Source organism: Gracilinanus agilis, chromosome 3, assembly GCF_016433145.1.
Source record: "Gracilinanus agilis isolate LMUSP501 chromosome 3, AgileGrace, whole genome shotgun sequence".
NCBI lineage: Eukaryota > Metazoa > Chordata > Mammalia > Didelphimorphia > Didelphidae > Gracilinanus > Gracilinanus agilis.
Genome location: NC_058132.1, coordinates 115630853 through 115653552, shown reverse-complemented (window position 1 = coordinate 115653552; position 22700 = coordinate 115630853). Strand labels below are relative to the sequence as shown.

Here is a 22700-nt window from a genome sequence, read left to right as displayed (position 1 = left end):
TGACTCACAGTTTACTCTCCTTTCAACCCATTTGCTAGCAAATATGTTCTATGGTCTTCTCATTTACTTATAATATCTCCTTTTATGTTTAGATCACATATCCATATTTATCTTATCTTAGTGAATGATGTAAGATATTGGTCTATACCTAATTTCTGACATACTACTTTCTACTTTTACCAATAATTTTTTAACGAATAATGATTTATTATCTCAAAAATCTATATCTATGCTTTTGTCAAATACAAGGTAACTATAATCTTTTACTGCTTTTTTTCTGACTGTTCTGTTCTACTGATCTACCTTTCTATTTCTTAGCTAAGTCCATATAGTTTTGATAATTACTGCTTTATGATACAATTTAAAATCTAGTTCTGCTAGATCTCCTTCATTAACATATTTTCATTAATTCTTTTGATATTGTTGCTCTTTTGTTTTCCTATATGAATTTTGTTATTATTTTTTTTTACCTCAATAAAATAATTTTTGGTAATTTGTTTGGAATGGCATTGAATAAGACTAGTTTAGGTAAGATTATCCTTTAAATTATATTACTGCTCTGCCCATCCAAGAACAATTAATATTTCTCCAGTTGTTTAGATCTGATTTTATATGTATAAAAAGTGTTTTGAGTGTTTATTTTAAATCCGGCTATTTTGCTAAAATTATTGATAGTTTCATCTAACTTTTTTTCCATATATCATGATGTTGTCTGTAAACAGAGATAGTTTTATTACCTCTTTGCCCAATTTGGTTCCATCAATTTCATTTTCTTCTCTTATTTCTATAGCTAGCATTAAATAATTGGCATCCTTGTTTTACTCCTGATCTTATTGGGAAAGCTACTAGCTTTTCCCAGTTATAAATGCTATTTGCTGATAGTTTTAGGTAGATATTTATATCATTTTATTTTAAAAACTTTACTTTCCATTTTAGAGTCAATACTGTATATTGGTTCTAAGGCCAAAGAATGGTAAGGGTTAGGCATTGGAGGTTAAATGATCTGCCTGGAATCACACAGGTAGGAAGTGTCTGAGGCCAGATTTGAACCCAGAACTCCAACCCTTTATTTTTACTTTATATGTGTCTCTTATTTTTAAATGTCTTTCTTATAAGCAACACATTGGTTTTTGATCCATTCTTCTATCCATGTTCATTTTATGGGTGAATTAATTCCATTTACATTTAGTCATAATTACTAGTTGTATATTTACCTCCATTCTATTTTTTTCTTACTCTTTGTCTTTTTCCTCCTCTCTTTTTTGCTGTATTCCTCCTCAGATGTCCAATTTCTTCTGTCTACCATCTCTCCAATTTGTATCCCTTCTTTCGAAACCTTCTATTATCCTTTCCCAAATTCTAAACTAGCCCACCTTTCTAAAGGCTCATTTTTTCTGCCTTCCCTCTTATCTTTTAGTTCTTTTTCTATTTGCTTTTCCAAAAGTCTTTTCCTTATTCCCCCAACCATACCCTTCTATTTTTTTATGAGTTCGATTTTAAAAATCCCTCCCTTATCTTGTCCTAAGAGTCTACCCCTTATCCCTTCACCTTACTTCCCTATTTCTCAATATGTTCTCCTTTCTAGGTTTCTCTCCCTTTTCTGATCCCCTTGCCCTCCTTTCTCTTAATCTACCCTTCCTTGTCTTAGTCCCTCAGTCACTAAAGGCAACACAGTCCCTCCCTTATCCTATACCCTTACCCTCCTATTTCTCTATATGTTAAAGAGACTTCTACCCTTCTTCCATTCATTCCTATTTTATATGAGATAATTGTTACTTTTTACCTCTTCCTGGACTATTTTATTATTTCAACTCATTCTATTATATTCAACTTGGTCTTTTATGTTCTCTCTGTATATGACTGTTCAATGTACCCGGGTAATGATGTCATTCTTGGAGATTATCCATAACGTTTCCCTTGAAAAGTATTAAACAATTTGACATTTTGAGTTGCTTATAATTGATCTTTCATAACTATGTGTTGTATGTTTCTTATAGATCAAATTTTCTACTGAGTTCTGGATTTTTCCCTAATAATAATTGAAACTCCTTTAGTTCATTAAATATAAAATTTTCCCTTTAATAATTATGCTAATATTTGCTGGTTATTTTATTCTTGGTTGTAAAACCAGTTCTTTTGCTTTTTTAAAATATTGTGTTCATGCCCTTCATTCTTTTAATATTGAACCTTATTATTCTTACTGTAGCTTCACAGTAATTAATTTGTTTTTCCCCCAATTGTTTGTGTAGTATTTTCTCCTTAACCTGTGAGCTATGGAACTTAGCAATGATGTTCTTGTGAATTTTCTATTGGGATATCTTTACAGTAGTGATTGGTGAATAACATAAATTTCTATTTTACCCTCTGGTTCTAGAACTTCTGGAGAATTTTCCTGGATGAAATGGTGGTGAGACTCTTTTTTGATCATAATTATCTGGGAGCCTAGCTGTTCTTATATTGTGTTGGCTCGATCTATTTTCCAGGTCATTTGATTTTGTGATAAGATGTTTCATATTTCCTATTATTTCATTTTTTAATTTTACTTTAATATTTCCTGTTGCCTTATGAAGTCATTAGCTTCCCCTTGTTGAGTCTTGGTTCTTAATTAATCATTTTCTTCTGTGATTTTCTGGATCTCATTTTCCATTACACTGATTATGATTTTCATAATTTTCTTAGATTGCTCCCCTCCCCCAATTTTTCTTCAACCTCTCTCATTTGGTTTTTGAGGTCTTTTTCAGTTTCTTCCAAAGGATATTTTTGAGCTTTTGATCATACATTGTTTTCTTTGATATTTTAGAAGCAGGTTTTTTTACTTCACTGTCCTATGAGTTTAAACCCTGGTGTTCTATGTCCCCAGAATAGCTATCAATAGTTAGGTTCTTCTTTGCTTTTTCATTTTTTTTTTAATTTTAGAGGAAATGCCAACAGACTTAATTATAAGCTTTTTTGCTAGAATCTCAGGGATCCTAGGGTGTTGGGGAACAGTGCCTTTGGTTTCACATTTTTTGTGCATTTGTTATTTCCTGAGCTCTCTTTAGTTCCAATTTCTCTAATCTTGGGTTAGGTGTAATCACTCATCCTACTCTAGTGCTCTAACCAGAGCCTCTTACCAGTTCTGCTGCCATAAGCAAACAGCTCACCTCTCCCTGTGGCAACAGTTATGGATTCTACTCTCCTGGGGATGATCACAGCCAACAGGGCCTCAGTCCCTTAGCAACTAAACTTATTGGTATGCACTCTTTCCTCACTCTTCCTTTCCTCATGCCACAGCCTGGGATAGAGCAAGTATTTAGCTTATATGCCTGGGCACTCAAAGTCTTTACCTGGTCAGCAGCAAGTCTGAAGTTCCTGTGCCCATGACCAGGTGCCCATAGACTCTGTAATGTCTGCTTTGTCAATCTCCAGCTGAGACTTAGTGGAGGGGTCTCCAGAGATGCTGCAGCCAGCACTGCTGCTTTCAAGGTGCTCTGCCTGCCAATTCCAATGATATCCTCTGGGATGAAAGCTCCCAATTTCAGCAGATAAGGTGAGGCTGTTGATTCTGTCCCTAGGATCTGTCTTGTTGATGTTGTGTTGTTTTTTCAGTGGTGTTCAAGTTATCAGGTGAGACTGAAGCCAGGAAAGTCAGAGACCTTCTTTTTGGTATCTTTGGCTGCTCAACTTCACTCTAGACTCTTATCTGTTTTTGCTGCTTTTATCATCAATTTTGTGGAGGTATTTTTGATTGTTTATTGGGAGTATTTTTTGTGGGAAATAATTCACTTTGCAGCCCTAATGACTCTTACAAAGATGAGATATATTTCAAATCTTAATTAAGACACGATATTGTATTCCCTACTACAGATAAGAAATATTGCAGTGGTAGAATTAAATGACAAGTGGGAGATCAGATTATTACTAGTTCCATTGACAGAAATTAGAAAGTCATAAGGAAGGGCAGATTTGGAGGGACTACTATTTATTAGTATAACTTTTAGTAAGTATTAAATGCCTACTCTGTCAGGCACCACCAGGATGAACATTGGGGATACAAGGAAGGGTAAAACTCAATCCTTGTTTTCAGGAACCTCAGTCTACTCGGGGTAAGAAGATGCAAATAACTAGGTACAAAGACATATATAGGGAAAAAATTGGATGAAATTAACAGAAGTACACACTAACATGAAGGGAAATAAGAAAAATCTTTGTGTAGAAGATGGGATTTTAGCTGGGAATTGAAGGAAGCCAGGAAAACTAGGAGGAAGAGATAAAGAGGGAGGGTATTCCCAGCATGAGGAACAGCCAATGACAACATCCAGAGTTGGAGTATCTTGTGCTAACACCTACAAAGAAGCCAGGGTTACTGGATCATTGAGTGCACAGAGGGAGAGTAAGGAGTGGAGCTCAGTTCTCTTCTCTCAGAATGTCTTGAGTTACATATGTAGTAAGTTATATAAATAATTAGGTTTAAGTAGAAAGGAGACATTGGGGGAAAATTGCCTGCACACATATAAAATTCATTATTAATAAGCAAGTTCATATATATTGACTAACTGGCAGATGACCTTAATCCAATCAAATGCAATCCAGAGGGATAGGGGAGAAATGGAAAGACACCATCAAAAATTCTCTGCCTTCATGTAGCTTACATTTGGGGTATGAGGGTGGGAGGGATTAAATCACATTTCCATCATATGAAGAGAAAAATTTTATCTCTGCATTGGTCTTTCATGAGTCACGTCAGAGTTTGATGATACATTCTCAATCAAATATGGGAGAAAATGTATAGGCTGGTGATGAAAATTTCATTACATTCTTAAATTACATAATTCACACCCAATTAAAATATTTTTCTACATTAACTTGGGAGTAATCAAAGAAATAATTAAAAATTATTATGGGTGCCTTTCATAGCATTTTTGGATTTTTCATTCAAATTATGGTTATGACAAATTCAGGGTTGTTTCCATGTCAGAGGGAAGCATATGAATAGAATTTAATTCACGGACTTTAAATACAGAAAGAATATTAGAAACCCTCTAAACCTCATGGTTGTGGATGAGAGAACTAAGGGCTAAGTGGGTCAAGATCACATAGCTAGAAAGTGCTAGAGACATGATTTTGCCCAGTTCTGAAAGTTCAAAACCTTTCCTGTTTGTGTCAAATGTTTGTGAAGCACCTACTGAGGAGAATGGGAAAGGAGATATAACAAAGGATTTCTTATCAAGAAGACTAAAATCAAAGAGAGGTGGCAGTGAAGGAGAAGATAGAGGAGGATATAGAAGGAGAAATGAAAACAAATCACCATCATTCTCCTTTGAAACAATGGGGCAAACTGGGTGATGGAAGCAGTGATGATAACAAGAAAGAAGGTTTCTAAAGCAGTTGTTTCCAAAGTTACATCTGTGAAATCAGATTTATCAAATACTCAGCCTATTGCAACACTGAATATGAGTACAAACGTAATCAAGAATTATTTGACAAAATAAATAAAACCACAATAAAATATAGGTAGTTAAATTTTAGAAGTCATTATATGACTTGCAGGAATCCTTGTGTACCTGGGCCTCTTTTCTGTTTGTTTTACACCATGGGTTTCTCTAAAGGGTGTGTGATCAACCCATCAGAGGATAAATAGATGAATTTCATCCTACTGTCCAGGATAACTAGATGGCATAATGGATAGAACACTGGTCTTGGAATCAGGAAGACTTCTCTTTGTGGGGTCAAATCTGGCTTCAGACTCTTACTAGCTGTGTGATCCTGAGCAAGTTGTTTAACCCTGTCTGACTCAGTTCTTTGTCTGTAAAATGAACTGGAGAAGGAAATTGCAAAATCACTCCAGTATCTTTGCCAAGAAAAATCCCAAATGGGGTCATGAAAAGTTGGAAAAAACTGAATAACAAAATTTTCCTCTAATTTGTCATCACTTAGTTTTTCATCTCTGTCCTTACCCCTTCTTTACAACATAGACGAATGTGGTGAAAGAGGAAATTGTTCCAAACTTGTAAATATAATTTATTTTCATTCTGTTGTCCTAAGTACTTAGTGAAAGTCTAAAATGTCAGTAGTAGAAAAGACATGCTTTTGAAGCCCAGAAAGTCAATCCAAGAACCAGAAAATGAACTTCATAACTGATTTTCTTTGTTTTCCTCTATAATTGCTCATTTTGTTCCAATTTTGGAGCATTAGTAGGTTGTTGTTAGGAAGTATGCTCTAATATGCAACCATTTTCCAAAAACTTTGAAGGTAGTAGACATGATGCCAAAAAACATTTGGTGGAGAGACTTGTGATATTTAGCTTCAAAAATAGAAACATAGGCTATCTTTAAATATCTGAATGGCTTTCTAGTCTTGTTCTACTAGGTTCCAGATAAGAAAGCCTAGAGCAATGGTATTTCTGGGAATTAAATTTTTAATTAGATATCAGGGATTTTTTAACATACAGGTATAAATCAACCAATCAATTAATTAATCAAAATCTACTTATTAGGTGCCCACTATGTTCCAGGCACAGTGCTAAATACTGGGTAGGTATGTTAAGTAGATGTTTGGAAATTATGGGGTTTTTGTGTCTTAGAGGAGTGACTTTGCCTAAAAGTATAGATTTTTGAAGTCATCTGCATAATATTTGAAGGGAGGAAAAGAGCCTGCAAAGTTGAAATTGAAGCCATTTTGTGGGGTTTTGAGAAGTAACTGGATGGGGACCAAGCAGATCCAGAGGGATGATCCAGAAGGATGAAGAACCATAAACAATACCAATGAAAATAAAGGAAATGAGAAATGCTAATTCCCCAGCTTAAGAGAATAAAACATAGCATGAGTCCCTCTAAGAAATTCTTGTGAATACCAGTTAGGAAGTCCAACAATCCAGAAATATATACTTGATTTAGGGATCTGGCATTTGAAATTAAATGAGAGAGTCAATGCTCTGATTGAGTTTCAAAGCTAAAGTCAAGAGCTCAAGAGTTCATCAAGTCTTGAAACATACTTTGACAAGTACTCCATTGTCTATGCTTCCAGGCAAACTCAGAATGTAAAGAATCTATTTTGAGGAAAATTACAGAGATCATGCTAAGACGTCTTGATACTTGGTTACAAAGATATTTAGAGAAAAGGGACTTTAATTTTATGAAATAGCAGAGAAGAAGATTAAAAGACAAGAGAAAGCAACATTAATTTAAATGGGTCTTTCTTCTCAATGAATTTTAGGAGATGTATTGTTCCTGTTGGGCATTCCATTAATTTAGTAAAATATGCTGTTAATATTTAGCCAAATTCCAGGATCTCCCTACAAATGTTGAGGGGATAAAAGGTGGTAGTCATCCTCCTTAGTTTATATGGTTTCCTCTGTTTTTGCTACATTTCTTAAAATAACAATGCTTTTGCATGCCACTCAAACGCCACTTTCTAACTATCCTTGGCAGTAATAGAATATAGAGTCAAAATATTCTTACTACAAAATGTCATCTAGAAACTTGATTCAGTAATGATCTAATAAGCAGAAAACTAAACTGTGGAGCAAAAAAGGCATGGAAATTTAAAAGGGGAAGTGAAGACACAGTGAAATAGTATGATTTCCAGAGTTGAGACTTGTCATCTCCTACCCATTAACTATCAGGTATTCTGGGACAACTATAATCTCTTAAGAATTGAAGTTGGATATCACCAAAAGGGGAATAGAGAAGTGGGAATAATAAGGATGCAACATATTTCAAATAAGGATTTACATAGAATAATTAAGGTTAGGTATATAATTAAAATATATAATTTTAAAAAAATGGGTGAATCAAGTATTGAGGACTAGAGATGGATGAGGTTCTACTGAAATATTTTCTGTGTTAAGAGTTTTCAAGAAAGACCCCTCCAGTACACTGGGTGAATGTAGATGAGAGTTATACATGTATACAGGCACAGAAGGGTGGCAATCAGAATCATTGGAGAGAATATCCCCATTGATAATACCCTGGATTGATTAGAGTTTTGCTTTATGTTCAAAGCACTGAGGTAGGGACTTAGAAGCATAATATGGTATATAAGGCTGGTACATGTGCCAATGAAACATTTGCAAAGGAAAGTCCTAAAGAGCTATTAGAAGATTTAGAAGCAGCTATAAATTTGCCTTCCAGTTTGAAAATCTAAGTTCTAAAGGAAATTTTGGAATTGTATTTGCCTTAAAATTTTCAGTTTAGTATAGAAGATCAGAGGGGCTCTTGAATGTTCCTAGATCCAAGACCTTTTCACATGGATGCTCAACTTCTACCTTATTTGCTCTCTTTATGTTTTGTAATACATACGTATATATGTATGCACAAATAAATCTTCACCTATAGAGGGATTTAGAATGAAAAGAGACCTTTAGAGATTAACTAGTCCAACACTTTAATTTTCAGATGAAGAAACTGAGGTCTAGAGAGGGGAAGTCAGTGCTCCAAGGCTACAAATGTAGTATAAAAGCCATTATGTGAACCCAGATCATTTAATTCCATGTCAAGCCATCTTTCTATGGTTCCCATCTGCATCCTTTGTTTGTATGTTTGTTTGTTTTTTAAAGCCAACTGCAGATGCAGACCAATCTGAAGAAAAGTGGATCTTGGTTCTACCGAAAAATCCAGAAATGAGCCCAGAAAACTCACAATGGGTGGCCAAAATAAGGCCCCTTTCTGTGATTACAAAGGAAGGCATTTCTACCAATCAACATCAAGCAAAACAAAACAAAGCAAAACAAAAAGGCAATAATAAAACATGCTTCTGTCTCCATCAGTGCTAGTTGTCAGACTACTGAAAGCAATGGATGAAATGTCTTATACCCATCACTCATTTGTTCTCACAGATGGTGAATTATAGATTTGACTGGTTGAAGAGGGTGGGCACTAAAAATATTCTTTAGACAAAGGCCAGAAAAAAAGAACAAAAAGATTGACAGTTGCTCATTTCCCCTCTATGATGAAACTTGTTTAGTATGGGAATAGCAGGACCAGAAATGAAGCCATTCACCAAAAGCTCCTTGGATCGTAAATTCACGGAATGCAATGCTGATTTGAGCTTTATGATAATGCCATGCATATTACATTTATCCACCTGATTCCTGCGTTTTCCTGAGGGAATCAAGAAAGCAGTGTGATAGTAATTTCACGGTAGATGTTGCCGTTATACAAGGAGGTAAACTCTAGCCCTGGGAAAACATATTCTATGTTGTGAATTGAACAGAATGCAGATTGTATTGGTAAATCATAACCCTTGAGTCAGGAACACTGACTTTGCATCTCACACACTTTCTAATAGTGATTTTTAATCATAGATGCAAAAAATACATTTACAAGTCCAAATCTCTATCTAATAAGCTTTTTCAGGAAGTATAAAGGAATTTACTCATTAATGTAGGCTTAAAATGGTGACATTGCTCTCTTGAAATGTTAAAAATTGCTTTTCCTTCTTGTTACAAATTTAGAGATAACCTAGGTTTAAATGTTATTTCTACCACCAAAATCCAGCCTCAAATAAGTTTTTTAATCTTTTTTAGGTCTCAAATTCCTTTTCTGTGAAATGAAGAGGCTGGGCTAATGCCCAGCTTTTAATACCCCTTTGAACTTCAAATCTAAAATGTTTATCAATTATTCCAATAGTCTAAGGACCTTAGGGATGGAATTTATGCTCAGGTAAACTAAATGACCAAGAAGACTGCTTCTAGTCACCAGCTTCTAAGTGTAAGAGCGGAACTGGTTCAGTAAATCAATTAAAGCATTCTACTAATTCTATGAAACACCTGAGAATTGTTTGAGAGAAGAGAGGATGTTTAGCATGGAGAAGAAAAGACTCAGCTGGGACATTTTTTTTAAGAGTTATCATGTGGAAGTGCAATTAGACTTGAGTTCCAGATTATAGAACTAGGAAATATGAGAGAAAATTATAAAGAAGATGATTTAAGCTTATTATCAGGAAAATTTTCCTAGCATTTACAGTTATCCCAAAGTGGAATAGACTGTCTTCAAAGGTAGTGGGTTTCCCAGTGGAATTGTGCATCGGTCACATGGGGTTGGGGGGGCATGGGGAGAGGGAAAGAACATGAAATGTGTGACTATCAGAAAATATTCAAAATAAAATAAAAATTAAAAAGGTAGTGGGTTTCCTTTTACTGGGGGTTTTCAAGCAGAGGTTAGAGGCCATTATCATTTATGTGATAGTCAGGGTTCTTTTTCAGGGACTGTTTGGACCAACTGGCCACTGAGGTCCCGTCTAATTGTAAAATTCAGAGATTCAGCTATGCAATACCTTCTAATGAAAAACAAGGTGAAAAGTTATTTGTATTTTTAAGATTTTCACTGTTACCTGATTTGTTGATATTTTGTTCAAATCAGAAATGTTAAAGGGAAAAAGGTAGCAATAATCCTCATGGCATAGTAGAAAAAATACTTGCCTTTGAATCAGAAGATTCATATCTAAGTCCTGGCTCTTCTCCTAATCAGACATATAAATTTGACGTATAAATTGAATCCTAGAATCATGGATATAGAGCTGGAAGAGACTTTAAATGCCTCCTATGGATAACCCCCTCATTTTACAGACCAGAAGACAGGTGCTCAATGAGTTGTTCAAGGTCACAGAGATAGTAATGGCACATGAGATTAGAACTCAGAACCTGTATCTTGAAAGGAGATATCTATAATCAATAAGTTTATCAAAGCATTTTTATTTCCCATGTAAAAGGCTTCTAGCCTCAGTATCCTTGTCAATGGGTCTATCTTTCATGGGTATTGCAAGAAAAGCACTCTGTCATCTTCAGAGCACTCTAAAAGTTAGAGTTGTTATTAGTACCCAAATCTGTCACAAAAGTAGAAAAATGAGGGGAAAAATGAAAACAAAATCATAGTGGCTTCATGGGAATCTTTAATATAGTTCTAGCCAGTAGTTATATATTCTTTCTAGCAAGGTTTCCTTAAAACTATTTGGCTTCCAGGAATCTTCCAGGGGGATCATGAAAATATATTTGCAGGATTTAATGTTTCTGAACAGATGTGGTACCATATTGCTTCTTACATTCTCATGCGGAGCCTGTTTTAAGACAACCAAGATGATTTGTGAGATCCCAACCATGTAACACTTTGTCCTTGATGTAATGCCCCTTGTTTACTATCTCTTTCACAGAGGTTTTTATAAGTGACTCTGATAATTCCCACTAAGGTAGTCCTCTCTCTCTAAGAGCAAGGGTTGTTCTTCTTCTGAGAACCTCTTTTTCTTCCTCCTGCAGAACAGACTGGCGAGCCCTATGATGATTGCAGTGATCACTCCACCAATGGCAGCAGCTGCAACAAGCCACTGCCAGATCTGACTTGCTTGCTTCAAGTAAGGCTTAATAAATTCTTGAAAGAAGTCAGGTGCTGAAAAGAGAAGACATCTACATTCAGTATATTTATCAGTAATCATTTTTAACAGCCTACTTTGAAATCATTGTGTGAGGCTCCCAAGCTGCAAAGAAAGAAGTAAAGCTTAAAAGCTATATAAGGGGGCAGCTGGGTAGCTCAGTGGATTGAGAGCCAGGCCTAGAGACGGGAGGTCCTACGTTCAAATCTGGCCTCAGACACTTCCCAGCTGTGTGACCCTGGGCAAGTCACTTGACCCCCCATTGCCCACCCTTACCACTCTTCTGCCTTGGAGCCAATACACAGTATTGATTCCAAGACAGAAGGTAAGGGTTTAAAAAAAAAAGTTATATGGGACAAACATATATGCAAAATAAATACAATAAGGGACAGCTAGATGGGGGAGAGTCAGACCTGGAGATAGAAAGTCTTGAGTTCAAATTTGGCCTCAGGTACTTCCTAGCTGTGTGACTCTGGGCAAGTGACTTAACCTCAATTGCCTAGCTCTTTCTGATCTTTGGGTTTAGAACTGATACTGGTATTGATTCTAGGACAGAAGATGAGGTTTAAAAAATTATTTTAAGACAAGCAAATGAATGAATAAACAAGCAAATTCAATAATGAAGAGGGGAGGGGTGATAATGACAGTTTGGGGATTGGGAAAGACTTTAGTTAGAATGCCTTTCTGGACATTATAAAAATTATAAAATTATTAGTATTTCCCCAAGTTCCCTTTAATCTCTCCTGCGCCTCCATGTTTGTGTGCTCAAGTTATTGTTTTATAAGTTCTGTAGCTCCTCCCTCTTCCTCTCTTCTTCATGAGTGTGGCTGAAGTTAGATTAACACCTTTTCACTCTAGTTTTTTATGTTAGTTTATTATTAATAAAACTTTATTAAATATAATACCTTAGCTATTGAATATTAATTTAATCTCTACAATATAAATAAATAACATAAAACTGTATAATATATTATATAATTATATATTATAGGTAATAAAGTAATATAATATAATAATATATAATATAAATAAATGTAAAAAATATAAAAATTATAAAAGCCAGACATTTTATAAAAATCTTTGTATCCTTTGATGGAAGGGGACAGAGGCAAGGTAGAGTAGAGGAAGGCACTTGAACTGGAGTTAGATGACCTCAGTCAAATCCCCTTTCTCTCATTAGCTATGTGATGCCAGACAAATCACATTGGATCTCTGCACTTCTGTTTTCTCATCTTTAAAAATGTACATTGAACCATATAAGTAAATATAAATATGTAAACACACGTATACATATAAATAATATGATGTCTCCCTCATAGGTTTATTGTGTTGAAAATATTCTGAAAAAATCTGTAAAATAATAAATCATCATAAAACAAAATATATTTTCAATACCTCCCTCACAGAGCTATTGTGGTAAAACTATTTTGTAAACATGAAATTCTATGTAAATGTGAGGTTTTATCTTTAACTAGCAGATATTCCTAAGTCCTGTGCAAAGTTCATTCATTTATTTTTCAAAAATGTTGAATGATACCTTTGTACAAAACACTGAGGTAGACACTATAGGCTATGAAGATAAAAAAAAATCAATGAACTTACAGTCTAGCAGGAGAGATAAGACATTTTCATAAATAAACATTACATGAAAATAGAATCAGGAGATATGTATCATACAATAACATGGAGAACCTACATATCATATTATTTGCCTTCTTAGGGATGGGAGAAGGGTGGAAGGGAGCAGTGAAAAAAGAATGAGCCAGAGATATTTGTGCTTTACAAATACCTTATTTAGTCATGATGTCACAAGGTATCAAGGCACTGTGTTGGGGGAAGAGGTAGTAAAAGGGAAGGTAAACGGGATGAATCATCATTAGCATCACCATAAACAATCATGCCAACAATAATAGCATGTTTCTGTGTCTGTTTCTTGGTGAACACTGTCATGTTTTATTTTACTCCCTGATCATCTTAGCAGCTACTCTGCTGCCCTCTGCACGCCCCTTTTCTTCTCCTGCTCTCTGCTCTCTTGTTTTCAAATCATTGGCAAATTAAAACTCCTCATTGGAAAGAGGAGAGGGAGGGCAAAAACATATATATATTTATATATATATAGTAACTACCATGGGCCAGACAATTAGGCTAAATGCTTTTTACTGATATTTTCTCATTTGATCTTTTCAATAAGCCTTTGAGTTAGGTGCTGTTACTCTATTTTAGAATTTAGGAAACAGAGGGAAATAGGTTAAATGACATACTCAGGGTCACGCAGTTGCTTAAAGTGTCGGAGGCCATATTTATATTTGGGCTTTCCTGATTCCAGGCCCAGAATTTTATCCATTGCACCACCAGTTGCCTCTAAAAATGAGTATGTCAATCTGGTCCCCTATAACTTTACTCATTGTCCTTATAGTCTAGAGCAGTAATGGGCAAACTTTTTAAAAAAGGGGCCAAAGGAAGGGAAATGCTCATCTGTCAGTCTGTTTCTAAGGCAATTCTTTTGGAGTTTCATTGTATTGTATCCTACTCATTGTATTTGTCAGATTAGGAATAATGTCTGGCAGTGGGAGTTTGCCCATCACTGGTCTAGATCAAAATATCCTCTTCTGACTTTCACTTCTCCCACCCATATGGGTTAAAATATAAGTTCCATGCAAGAGAGACTGTCTTGCTTACATATTTCTTTTTCTTTCTTTCTTTCTTTCTTTCTTTCTTTCTTTCTTTCTTTCTTTCTTTCTTTCTTTCTTTCTTTCTTTCTTTCTTTCCATCTTAGAATTAATATTAAGTATTGGTTCCAAGGCAGAAATGGTAAGGGCTAGACAACTAGGGTTAAATGACTGGCCTAGGGTCATCCAGTTAGAAATTGTCTGAGGCCATATTTGAACCAAGAAACTCCTATCTCTAGGCTTAACTCTCAGTCCATTGAGCCATCTTGCTGCCCCAGTTGCATATATGTTTCTATTCTTTGTGTTTAGCTGATTGTTTTCTCTCTGGTAGAAGTATTCTCATCTAATAGTTTTTTAAGGTTTTTAAAGTATATAATATCATTTGAATCTTACAACGAATCAGGACAGTTAGGAGACACAGTGAATAGAATGCTGGGACTAGAGTCAGGGAGACATCTTCATGAGTTCAAATCTGGCCTCAGATATGTATTAACTGTGTGATCCTGGGCAAGTCACTTAACCCTGCTTGCCTCCATTTCCTTATCTATAAATGAGCTGGAGAAGGAAATGTCAAAGCATTCCATGATCTGTCAAGAAAACCCCAAATGGGATCATGAAGAGTAGGTCACAACTGAAAATGAAAGGGGAAAAAGATTATTATTATTATTATTATTATTATTATTATTATCATTATTATTATTATTATTATACATGATTATCCTGAGGCTCAGGCAAGCTAAATGACATAATTCTCATACAGCTAATAAGAGTGCCTGAGGCAAGATTCAAACCTGGGTCTCTGAGCCTTTCTCCTGACTACAAGATAGGAAGAAAATAAAGTCATCCTGGTTATCATTTTCAGAACTTTCCTTTCAAGTAGAAAGAGGTTAGAGTTCCTAGTTTAATTGATCACACTCAACTGATCTTGACAGTGAAGAGACAGTTCTGATTTCCCTTACCTTTCTAATACAACATTGATTTTCTTTGAAAGTTTATCAGAAAATAGAATTTAGCCTAGACCCACTATTTGTGTTTTATGTTAGGGCATATGTTAGAAAGTTGTGGAGGAAGGTGAACAGACTTGGTTTGTCTTAGATTACCCTTAGGATACTAATTAATCATGTTCTATAACTTAAAAAAAAGAAAACAAAAGCATTCTACATGGGGTGATGGCTTTATTCACTCTTTAGCAAGCTTGCATTTTTAAATCTGTCGAATAGTAAATTTTCATCCTTCTAAACTTACAGAGATATGAGAGTCCACATCAAACATAGCTGGAGGCATTTGTGACCCACAGGAAAAACAGGTTGATTCTCTACAAATACTTTCCCACACATGTGTTTGTTTTTTGGAGACAAGAACTGGATAGAATTCATTTACATTCCTAAAGATCTGTTTTACTTTGTAGTGAGAGAAAGTAGGTTCTTCTAGTAGCCATTTTAGTTTATGAGAATATTGTCATCGTGGTGTCGGGAAGAGAGAGCCGTGCTAGGAGTTGGGAAGTCTTAAGGAACCTCACCTGGTTCCTTGTGATGAACTTCCTATCCTGATAAAATCACAGATACTGGATCAATATGGTGAGAAGAGCATGTTTTGAGAGTTGGCAGGGACTCCCAGGCCATTTAGTGCCAATCCTTCATGGGACTAAGGACAAAACTGAGACCCACCCAAGTCAAATGGTTTAGCCACGATTTCCCAGGTAAACATTGAAGATAATAAGTTTTGACCCTGAGACTGCCTTGTTGCAGAGCCAGTGCCCTTTCTTCTGTTCCACACTGTTCCCTCCAGATCATGATTATAGGATCCCTATTGCCTAGCACAGTGCCTGGCACCTGGCACACACTTAATAATGACATTTGAGCCCAGGTCTTGTATAATTAGGAAATCTTGTACCCTTGGACTTCATCTCCCAGCATCCCTTTTCTCTTTTGTCCCCAAGTTGTGTACTTACATTGTTTGTATATAGTTGTGGGTAATTCTGCCTTTCGCTCTCTCTTTTTTCCCACATGCACATCTGGGTGAGCTCTCTAGTTTTTATTTTCCTTTGCTTCAAGTTAGTATGAATAAACTTTATAAATATAATACTTAGAGTATTTGAATATTAATTTTAATTCTCACAATTTGACAGTCCTCTGTCCCTCTGACTTCAATTTCAGGACCTTTCCATAATATCAATTTTCCTGCCCTAATTTGCAACAAAACAGAACTAAATAAAGCAAGTTCTCCCTATGCTATACTGTGGACATCAGAGCAACCTTTGCCAGCTATCACAACTCTTCTAGCACATCAGAGAGGGCTACTCCAGACAATCACAATTCTTCATGCATTTATGGATTAAATAGGGACTCGAACTGAACTGCCAACTTTAAATGAGAAGGAATCATATGAATATATTGACTATAAATATTAATTTGTAGAAATTGAAGAGTGAAAAGTTAATTATTATCATTGTTTAGTATAGTAGTAGCCATAGAAGAAGTAGCAGCAATAGTTGCAGTAGTAGTAGTAGCAGCAACAGCAGCATCAGCAAGAGGAGGAAGAAGAGAAGATGGAGGAAGAGAAGGAATAAAGGAAAAGTCTTTTCCTATGCTAATCTCACATGATGCCTCACTGTTATATAGAGGTATCCTTGGGGTCTCAAAAGCTATGCCAGTATGTTGGGGGTTCTTAATCTGAAGCCTTTAATTAAAAAAATGTTGATATCTTTTTCTACATATCTTTTTGACCTTGTATGTTCTTTTATGCATTTTTAAACTTTCTTTTGAGAAGAGGTCCATGGACTTTACCACTCTGCCAAAAAGATCCATGATATACAAAGAAGCTAATTTGGCAAATTCAAGCATCTCCTGCCAGTCCGAGAAGGCTTTCAATACAGGGCCAATGACACAGTGTGGCTCTGTTTGAGCATGTTTGACTAAAGTTGAAGAGGTTCATTACCAGGTTGTTCAAAGGATGGCAAATTTCCAAAGAGAGCAATTCTACAAGAACAGAGAGAAAAGATAAAACCACATGACCTGAGGTTGGTGGAGGGTGTACCCAAACCAATAAAATGGTACATTTATCAATTATTGAATTATTTGATTTTTTCCTTCCCAATCAATAACTGATGAACTCAGACCAGAAAAAATCTAGGAAATTAAGACATTCTTAAAAAATTAACAAAAACAAGTATTTCTTTTACTTTAAATTCTGGGAATAAATAGCATCATCTTAAATTTCTGAAAGGTTTCCATTGGAGCTTACCAAATGGCATAATTCATAATTAAGAACTAAGTGGGCAAATAGATAATCTACCTCAATAGAAACATAATGTTTTCTACTATAGTTTTTCATATGATACTAATATATCTTTTTTTCTTTTTTTTTAAATTAAACTTTAGAGTTTGGAAAATTATTTCTATGCATTAGTCACTCCTTTGTTCCTTCAATAAAAAACTGAATCTCTGAACTCTGAGTGTTTATACTGGCTGTCCCCAAGTCTGGAAGGCTCTTCTTCCCCATCTCTACCTCTTGGCTTCTCATTACCCTTAACTCTAGTGTTTTCTTTCTATTGATTGTTGACAATTTTCTTACAGATAACTTATTTGTACATAGTTGTTTTATGGTGTCACCCTCTGTGAACTCCTCCAGAATAGGGAATATCTTTTTGCCTTTCTTCGAATCCTCAGTCCTTAGCATTGTGCTTGCATGTAGTAGTTGCATAATAAATGTGTAGTTACTAAACAACTCTGAATAGAGTTTACTGAAAAGGTATACAGGTATTCTTTCTTTTTTTAAGTTGCTATTTATTTTTATTTTTAAAATATATAACAATATAGTATTTGACATAATATATATGAGTTATCATTATGTAATAAGTTATAATAAATATGCTTATCCTAAAGTCATTAGGTATTATTTTTTGATGAGGAAAATAAAGGTCAGAAGATTAAGTTAACTTGCTTAAGGATTCACTGCTGGTCAATGGAAAAAGGACTGGAACCCAAGTCTTTTGATTCATTCTCTTATTTTTCAGTTAGTCCCTTCTTGGCTTCCTTCTTTCAACTGTAACATTATTGTTCAGACATACACTGCCATGGAAAGACATTGCCTAGAATGTTCTCCGTTTCTTCACAGAACAAGGTTTGCATAAGAAGAGTATTTTGTTAAAGAGGAGGGTAAGATTCTCAAAGGTTTTTTTGGGGGAGGGGGGGAGGGAAGGGGTAGCTGGGTGGCTCAGTAGATTGAGAGCCAGGCCTCAGACACTTCCCAGCTGTGTGACTGAGCAAGTCACGTAATACCCATCGGCTAGCCCTTACTACTCTTCCAGCTTGGAACCGATACACAGTATTGATTCTAAGAAGGCAAAGGTTTTTATAATATTGAAAAACTAATATTATGCCAGGTGTAATATGCTAAATGTAATATTTAGGAATTGGTTTGGAAATATAATAGTAAAAAATTGGTGTGGTCAACATTTATAAAATAATTAACCTGTAAGTCATGATGATGATCGCAGCTTTTAACAATTAAATTTTAATATAAATATAGTCTAAGAAAGAAAAAAAGAGGGAAAGAAAAAAAATATTTCCTAGCCTACCAGCCCACAAAAGTGTCTTCTGCTGATCCACAAATCTCCAAAGAAACAAAAGCCCCAGCCTCCTCTGCAGTCTCATTATCATGTCTTTTCCCTCTGTGCAGGTCATCTCAGGGACCAATCAAAGTCTCTCTGACCCGACCCAGTAATGCCTAGTTCTGGGTCACTAATGGGCTGGCTTGGACTAGTAGAAAGTTCATGATCTTGGGAGAAAGGGGTTCCCTTTACACAGTTTAAATATATGTATCTCGAAGGGTTTTAGGGTTTTTAGGCAACAAGCCTGAGTATGAGAAGGAAGAGATCTGCTTTCTCTTTGGAGAGCTTATTATTTAATAAGAAATCATTGTTTCAGAACCATAGAAAGTGAGGAAAACATCCTGTCTTCCAACATCTCCTCTCGAAAACAAAGCAAAGCAAAACAAAACACCCAGACAACATATGCTCATAGCCCCATTAAGACATATTCTCTTGTGGGGTGGGGGGTGGAGCGGCTGGGTGGCTCAGTAGATTGAGAACCAGGCCTAGATATGAGAGGTCCTAGGTTCAAATATGGCCTAAGACACTTCCCAGCTGTGTGACCCTGGGCAAGTCACTTGACTCCCATTGCCTACCCTTACCACTCTTCCACCAAGGAGCCAATACACAGTATTGACTCCAAAACGGAAGGTAAGGGTTTTGTTTTTGTTTTTTTTTAAAGACATGTTCTCTAGGGCAAGACTGATGAGGTGGGCCCAGCGACTGCTACAGCTTTTGGGCTCCATTTTCATAAACTGGGAATTGCTTTCCCTTTGGTCTCTGAAGTTAGGGTACTGTGGAGGGGTTGGGAAGAGAGGGGAAAATGACAATATTTAGAGTTTACTTTTTTGTGGTCTCTTATTTCTTCTTATATGACCATTAAAATAACTTGTGGCCCAGGGTTTTCCTTTGGCTGTCCAGTCTCCTACTTTGGAGCCCCATCCAGCCTTACCTTTCTCTAAGAATAGCCATTCTGCAAAACTTTCTTTGTATCTTCTCTATCCTTGCAGTCAAAACTCATTTCTTTTCAAATTGTCTCAATGAGCCATTAGAAAATAACACTAATGTGTTCCTGATTGACAGCGATATGACTAGATTTGTGTTTTCATGGGCATAAGGTGAGGAAATTATCTTTACCAATGCAGACTAACAATTCTGCAATTTACAGTTATAGAGACTTTGTCCAGAGCACTGATAGGTTAAAGGAATTACCCAGATCACATAGCCAGTGCGTGTCAGCATATGTCATGGTAAGGAGGTAGTTTCTTTATCTATCACATCAGGGTATCCAGCTCAAATAAAAATGGAGGCCTTTAAACTGTAAATAAGGATCTCTGCCAGTCATATTTTGACTTGGAAAACCACATATTAACATTATCTGTGTTTTATTTTTATTTATCTTATTCAATATTTCCTAGGAACATTATAATCTATGTAGTTCCATTTACACTCAAGTGTGTTGTGGGCCCCAATTCCACAGAAGTCACAATATTGTGAGCTGGCCAGTGTTTTAAGACCTTTAAAGCACATCACATTACCTCTGGAATAACTGAAGCACTCAATCATCTCTGGGATATTTGCTTTCTAAAGAGGTGTCTTACTCATAAATATCTCTTTTGGTAGAATTTCAGGCTGTATTGAAAAAATATCTGAGATCGAAAAGGTCTTCCTAGTATCATAAACTGAAATGAGCCTGACTGTCTTCAGAAGTTTCTGTACTGGCAGCAATGCAATGACCTAGAACAATTCTGAGGGATTTATGGAAAAGAACACTACCCACATTCAGAGGAAGAACTGCAGTAGTGGAAGCACAGAAGAAAAACAACTGCTTGAACACTTGGGTTGATGAAGACATGATTGGGGATGTAGACCCAAAAGGACCACACCAATGCAACTATTAATAATATGTAAATAAGTCTTGATTTATCACACTAAAACCAGTGGAAATGCTAGTTGGATTTGGGGAGGGGCTCAAGGGGGGGTGAAGGGGAAAGTAAAAACAAGAACCATGTAACCATGGGAAATGTTTCTAAAAAAATAAAATATTAAAGAAACTAAAAAAAAAAAAAAAAAAAAAAGAAGGTTCTCAGAGCAGTATCCTGCTCTGCCCAATATCTTCCTTTTCTTCTTTTTGTCCCCTAGGTGACTGTTTATTTTCCAGGACTAGCTCTTATTTTTTTTCTTCATGCCATCAAAATTGCCTTGTGACTTACTGATTGACTTTAGACCTTGGTTTGTTTCCTGAGACCCAACTGTGAGATATTCATTTAATCTGTGATGCCAATTTGGTTTTAGATTGTTCACACTCTTATTAGCTGGACTATCTGTTCAACCATTCCCATACTGTAAGTACTAACCTTATATTACAAATAAGAGCAAACTGAGGATCATAAGGGTTCAAGGGCCAATGCTTTAATATCTACCAATTTTGTGCTCAGGTTCATGCAAGGTTCTAAATACCAGTATTCTTCTGGTATACCTTATGACCTCTTGGCATGGGACCCACGGTTTCGCTCTGGACACCTCAAACTCCAGAAGTTTTCTAGGTCAAAGGGGACATAAGAAATTCCTTCTGCTTCCTGAAAGGAACATCCCCTCTTTGGGCTTTCCCCTAGATCTTCAACTAACATAGATATAGACCTCCCAGTTCCACTCTGATAAGCATCAATCATCCTTTGAATTCCACAGATGATCCCTTATATCTCCAACCTCAAAGTATTACCTCATTCCTGCTTCCCCTTTTTCCCCCTTCCTTATCCTTTAATCCCTATTGTCAAAAGGGTATAAAAACCCCAGACCCCATCTCCTCAGGGAGGCAGTGTTCCACCTTCATACTATCTCCCAGCCTTTTAACATGGCTTCCAATTAATAATTTCTTTATTTTTAAGCTAACTTTTGGAGTCTTGCAAGGGGCAACCTGTCCTGAACCTGGGGTTTCACCTCAAAGCTCTCCTACAACACTCTGACTAAACCCTATTTAAGTATTCTCAGTCTTCATAACTCCCTACTTCTGTGGCAAGGTCACTTGCTCATGGGGCAGTGAGGACAAGACAGTAAGAAGAAGGATAGCTGATACATTCCTCAGTGGGTTAAGGGGGAGTAGCAATAGAGAGCAATATGAGAAAGTCTTATTCAGTTACAGTATATCTAGGGGTGGTTAGGATACATTGCTATGGATAAAATGTTGGGTTTGGAGCCTTAATGAGTTCAAATCTAGCCTCAGATGCTTACTGGCTGTATGATCCTGGGCAAATCATTTCACCCTATTTGCCTCAGTTCTTCATCTGTAAAATGAGCTGGAGAAGGAAATGGCAAACCACTTCAGTGACTTTGCCAAGAAAATCCCAAAAGGAATCATGAAGGGTTATAAACAACTGAACATCAATAAACTACAAAATACAAATGCGAATTTTCGAGTTTTGTATGCTGAGTTTAAAATAATAATTCCCATTTATATAAGGAACACAGGGGAGAAAAAGAAGATTGTGGAATTTTTTAAAGCCATAATTCTTTTACTTATAATATTTTTTTTCTGCATTCTCCATAAGTCTCTTGCTTTCCTTTTCTCTCAATTTACCTTTTCACTGCTTGAGGAAAAATCTCATGACTGAAAATTGGTCTTTAATTTATTTTCTGTCTGGTCCTTCCCTCAGTACTGTTCTCTGCAAGGAATGAGTTTTAGAGATTCAGCTTGTATCCCGTAAGAAAAGCTCAAGGGCCCAAGAGATGTTAATTACATCTTATTAGCCCATTATCTAATTTCGCCTCACCTTATTTCTATTACCTTCTGGTCAGCCTTTTATTTGAAATGTTTCAAGGCATTCTCTGTCAATGAGGTTTTGGCAAAGGTTTTAAAAGAATTGAGGAACTTGGTGATTTTTTTTAGGAACTTTTAAGTTATAAAACTCTTGTTGAAGCCTTAGGAGATGACATGGGGAAAAAAAAAGTATTTGCTGGTTTATCATCTTTATATAATTTACCTCAACCCCGGCTATAGTATCTGAAGCTTTAGCATTGAAGAGCAGCTGGGGAATTAACATCAGAAGGAGTTTGCCACTTAACATAGCAGTACACAGAGGCAGCAGTGGCTCATTGTG

General features: G+C 36.0%; 1 protein-coding gene across 1 annotated transcript in view; it reads right to left on the bottom strand.

Moving 5' to 3' along the window:
• Positions 1–11133: 11133 nt before the first annotated feature.
• Positions 11134–22700, bottom strand: part of TYR (tyrosinase) — a 164423-nt gene continuing 152856 nt past the window's right edge. Inside the window, exon 5 of the mRNA XM_044666033.1 lies at positions 11134–11360. Within this exon, the coding sequence (XP_044521968.1) occupies positions 11134–11360 (227 nt within the window). The remainder of the gene's footprint in view (positions 11361–22700) is intronic.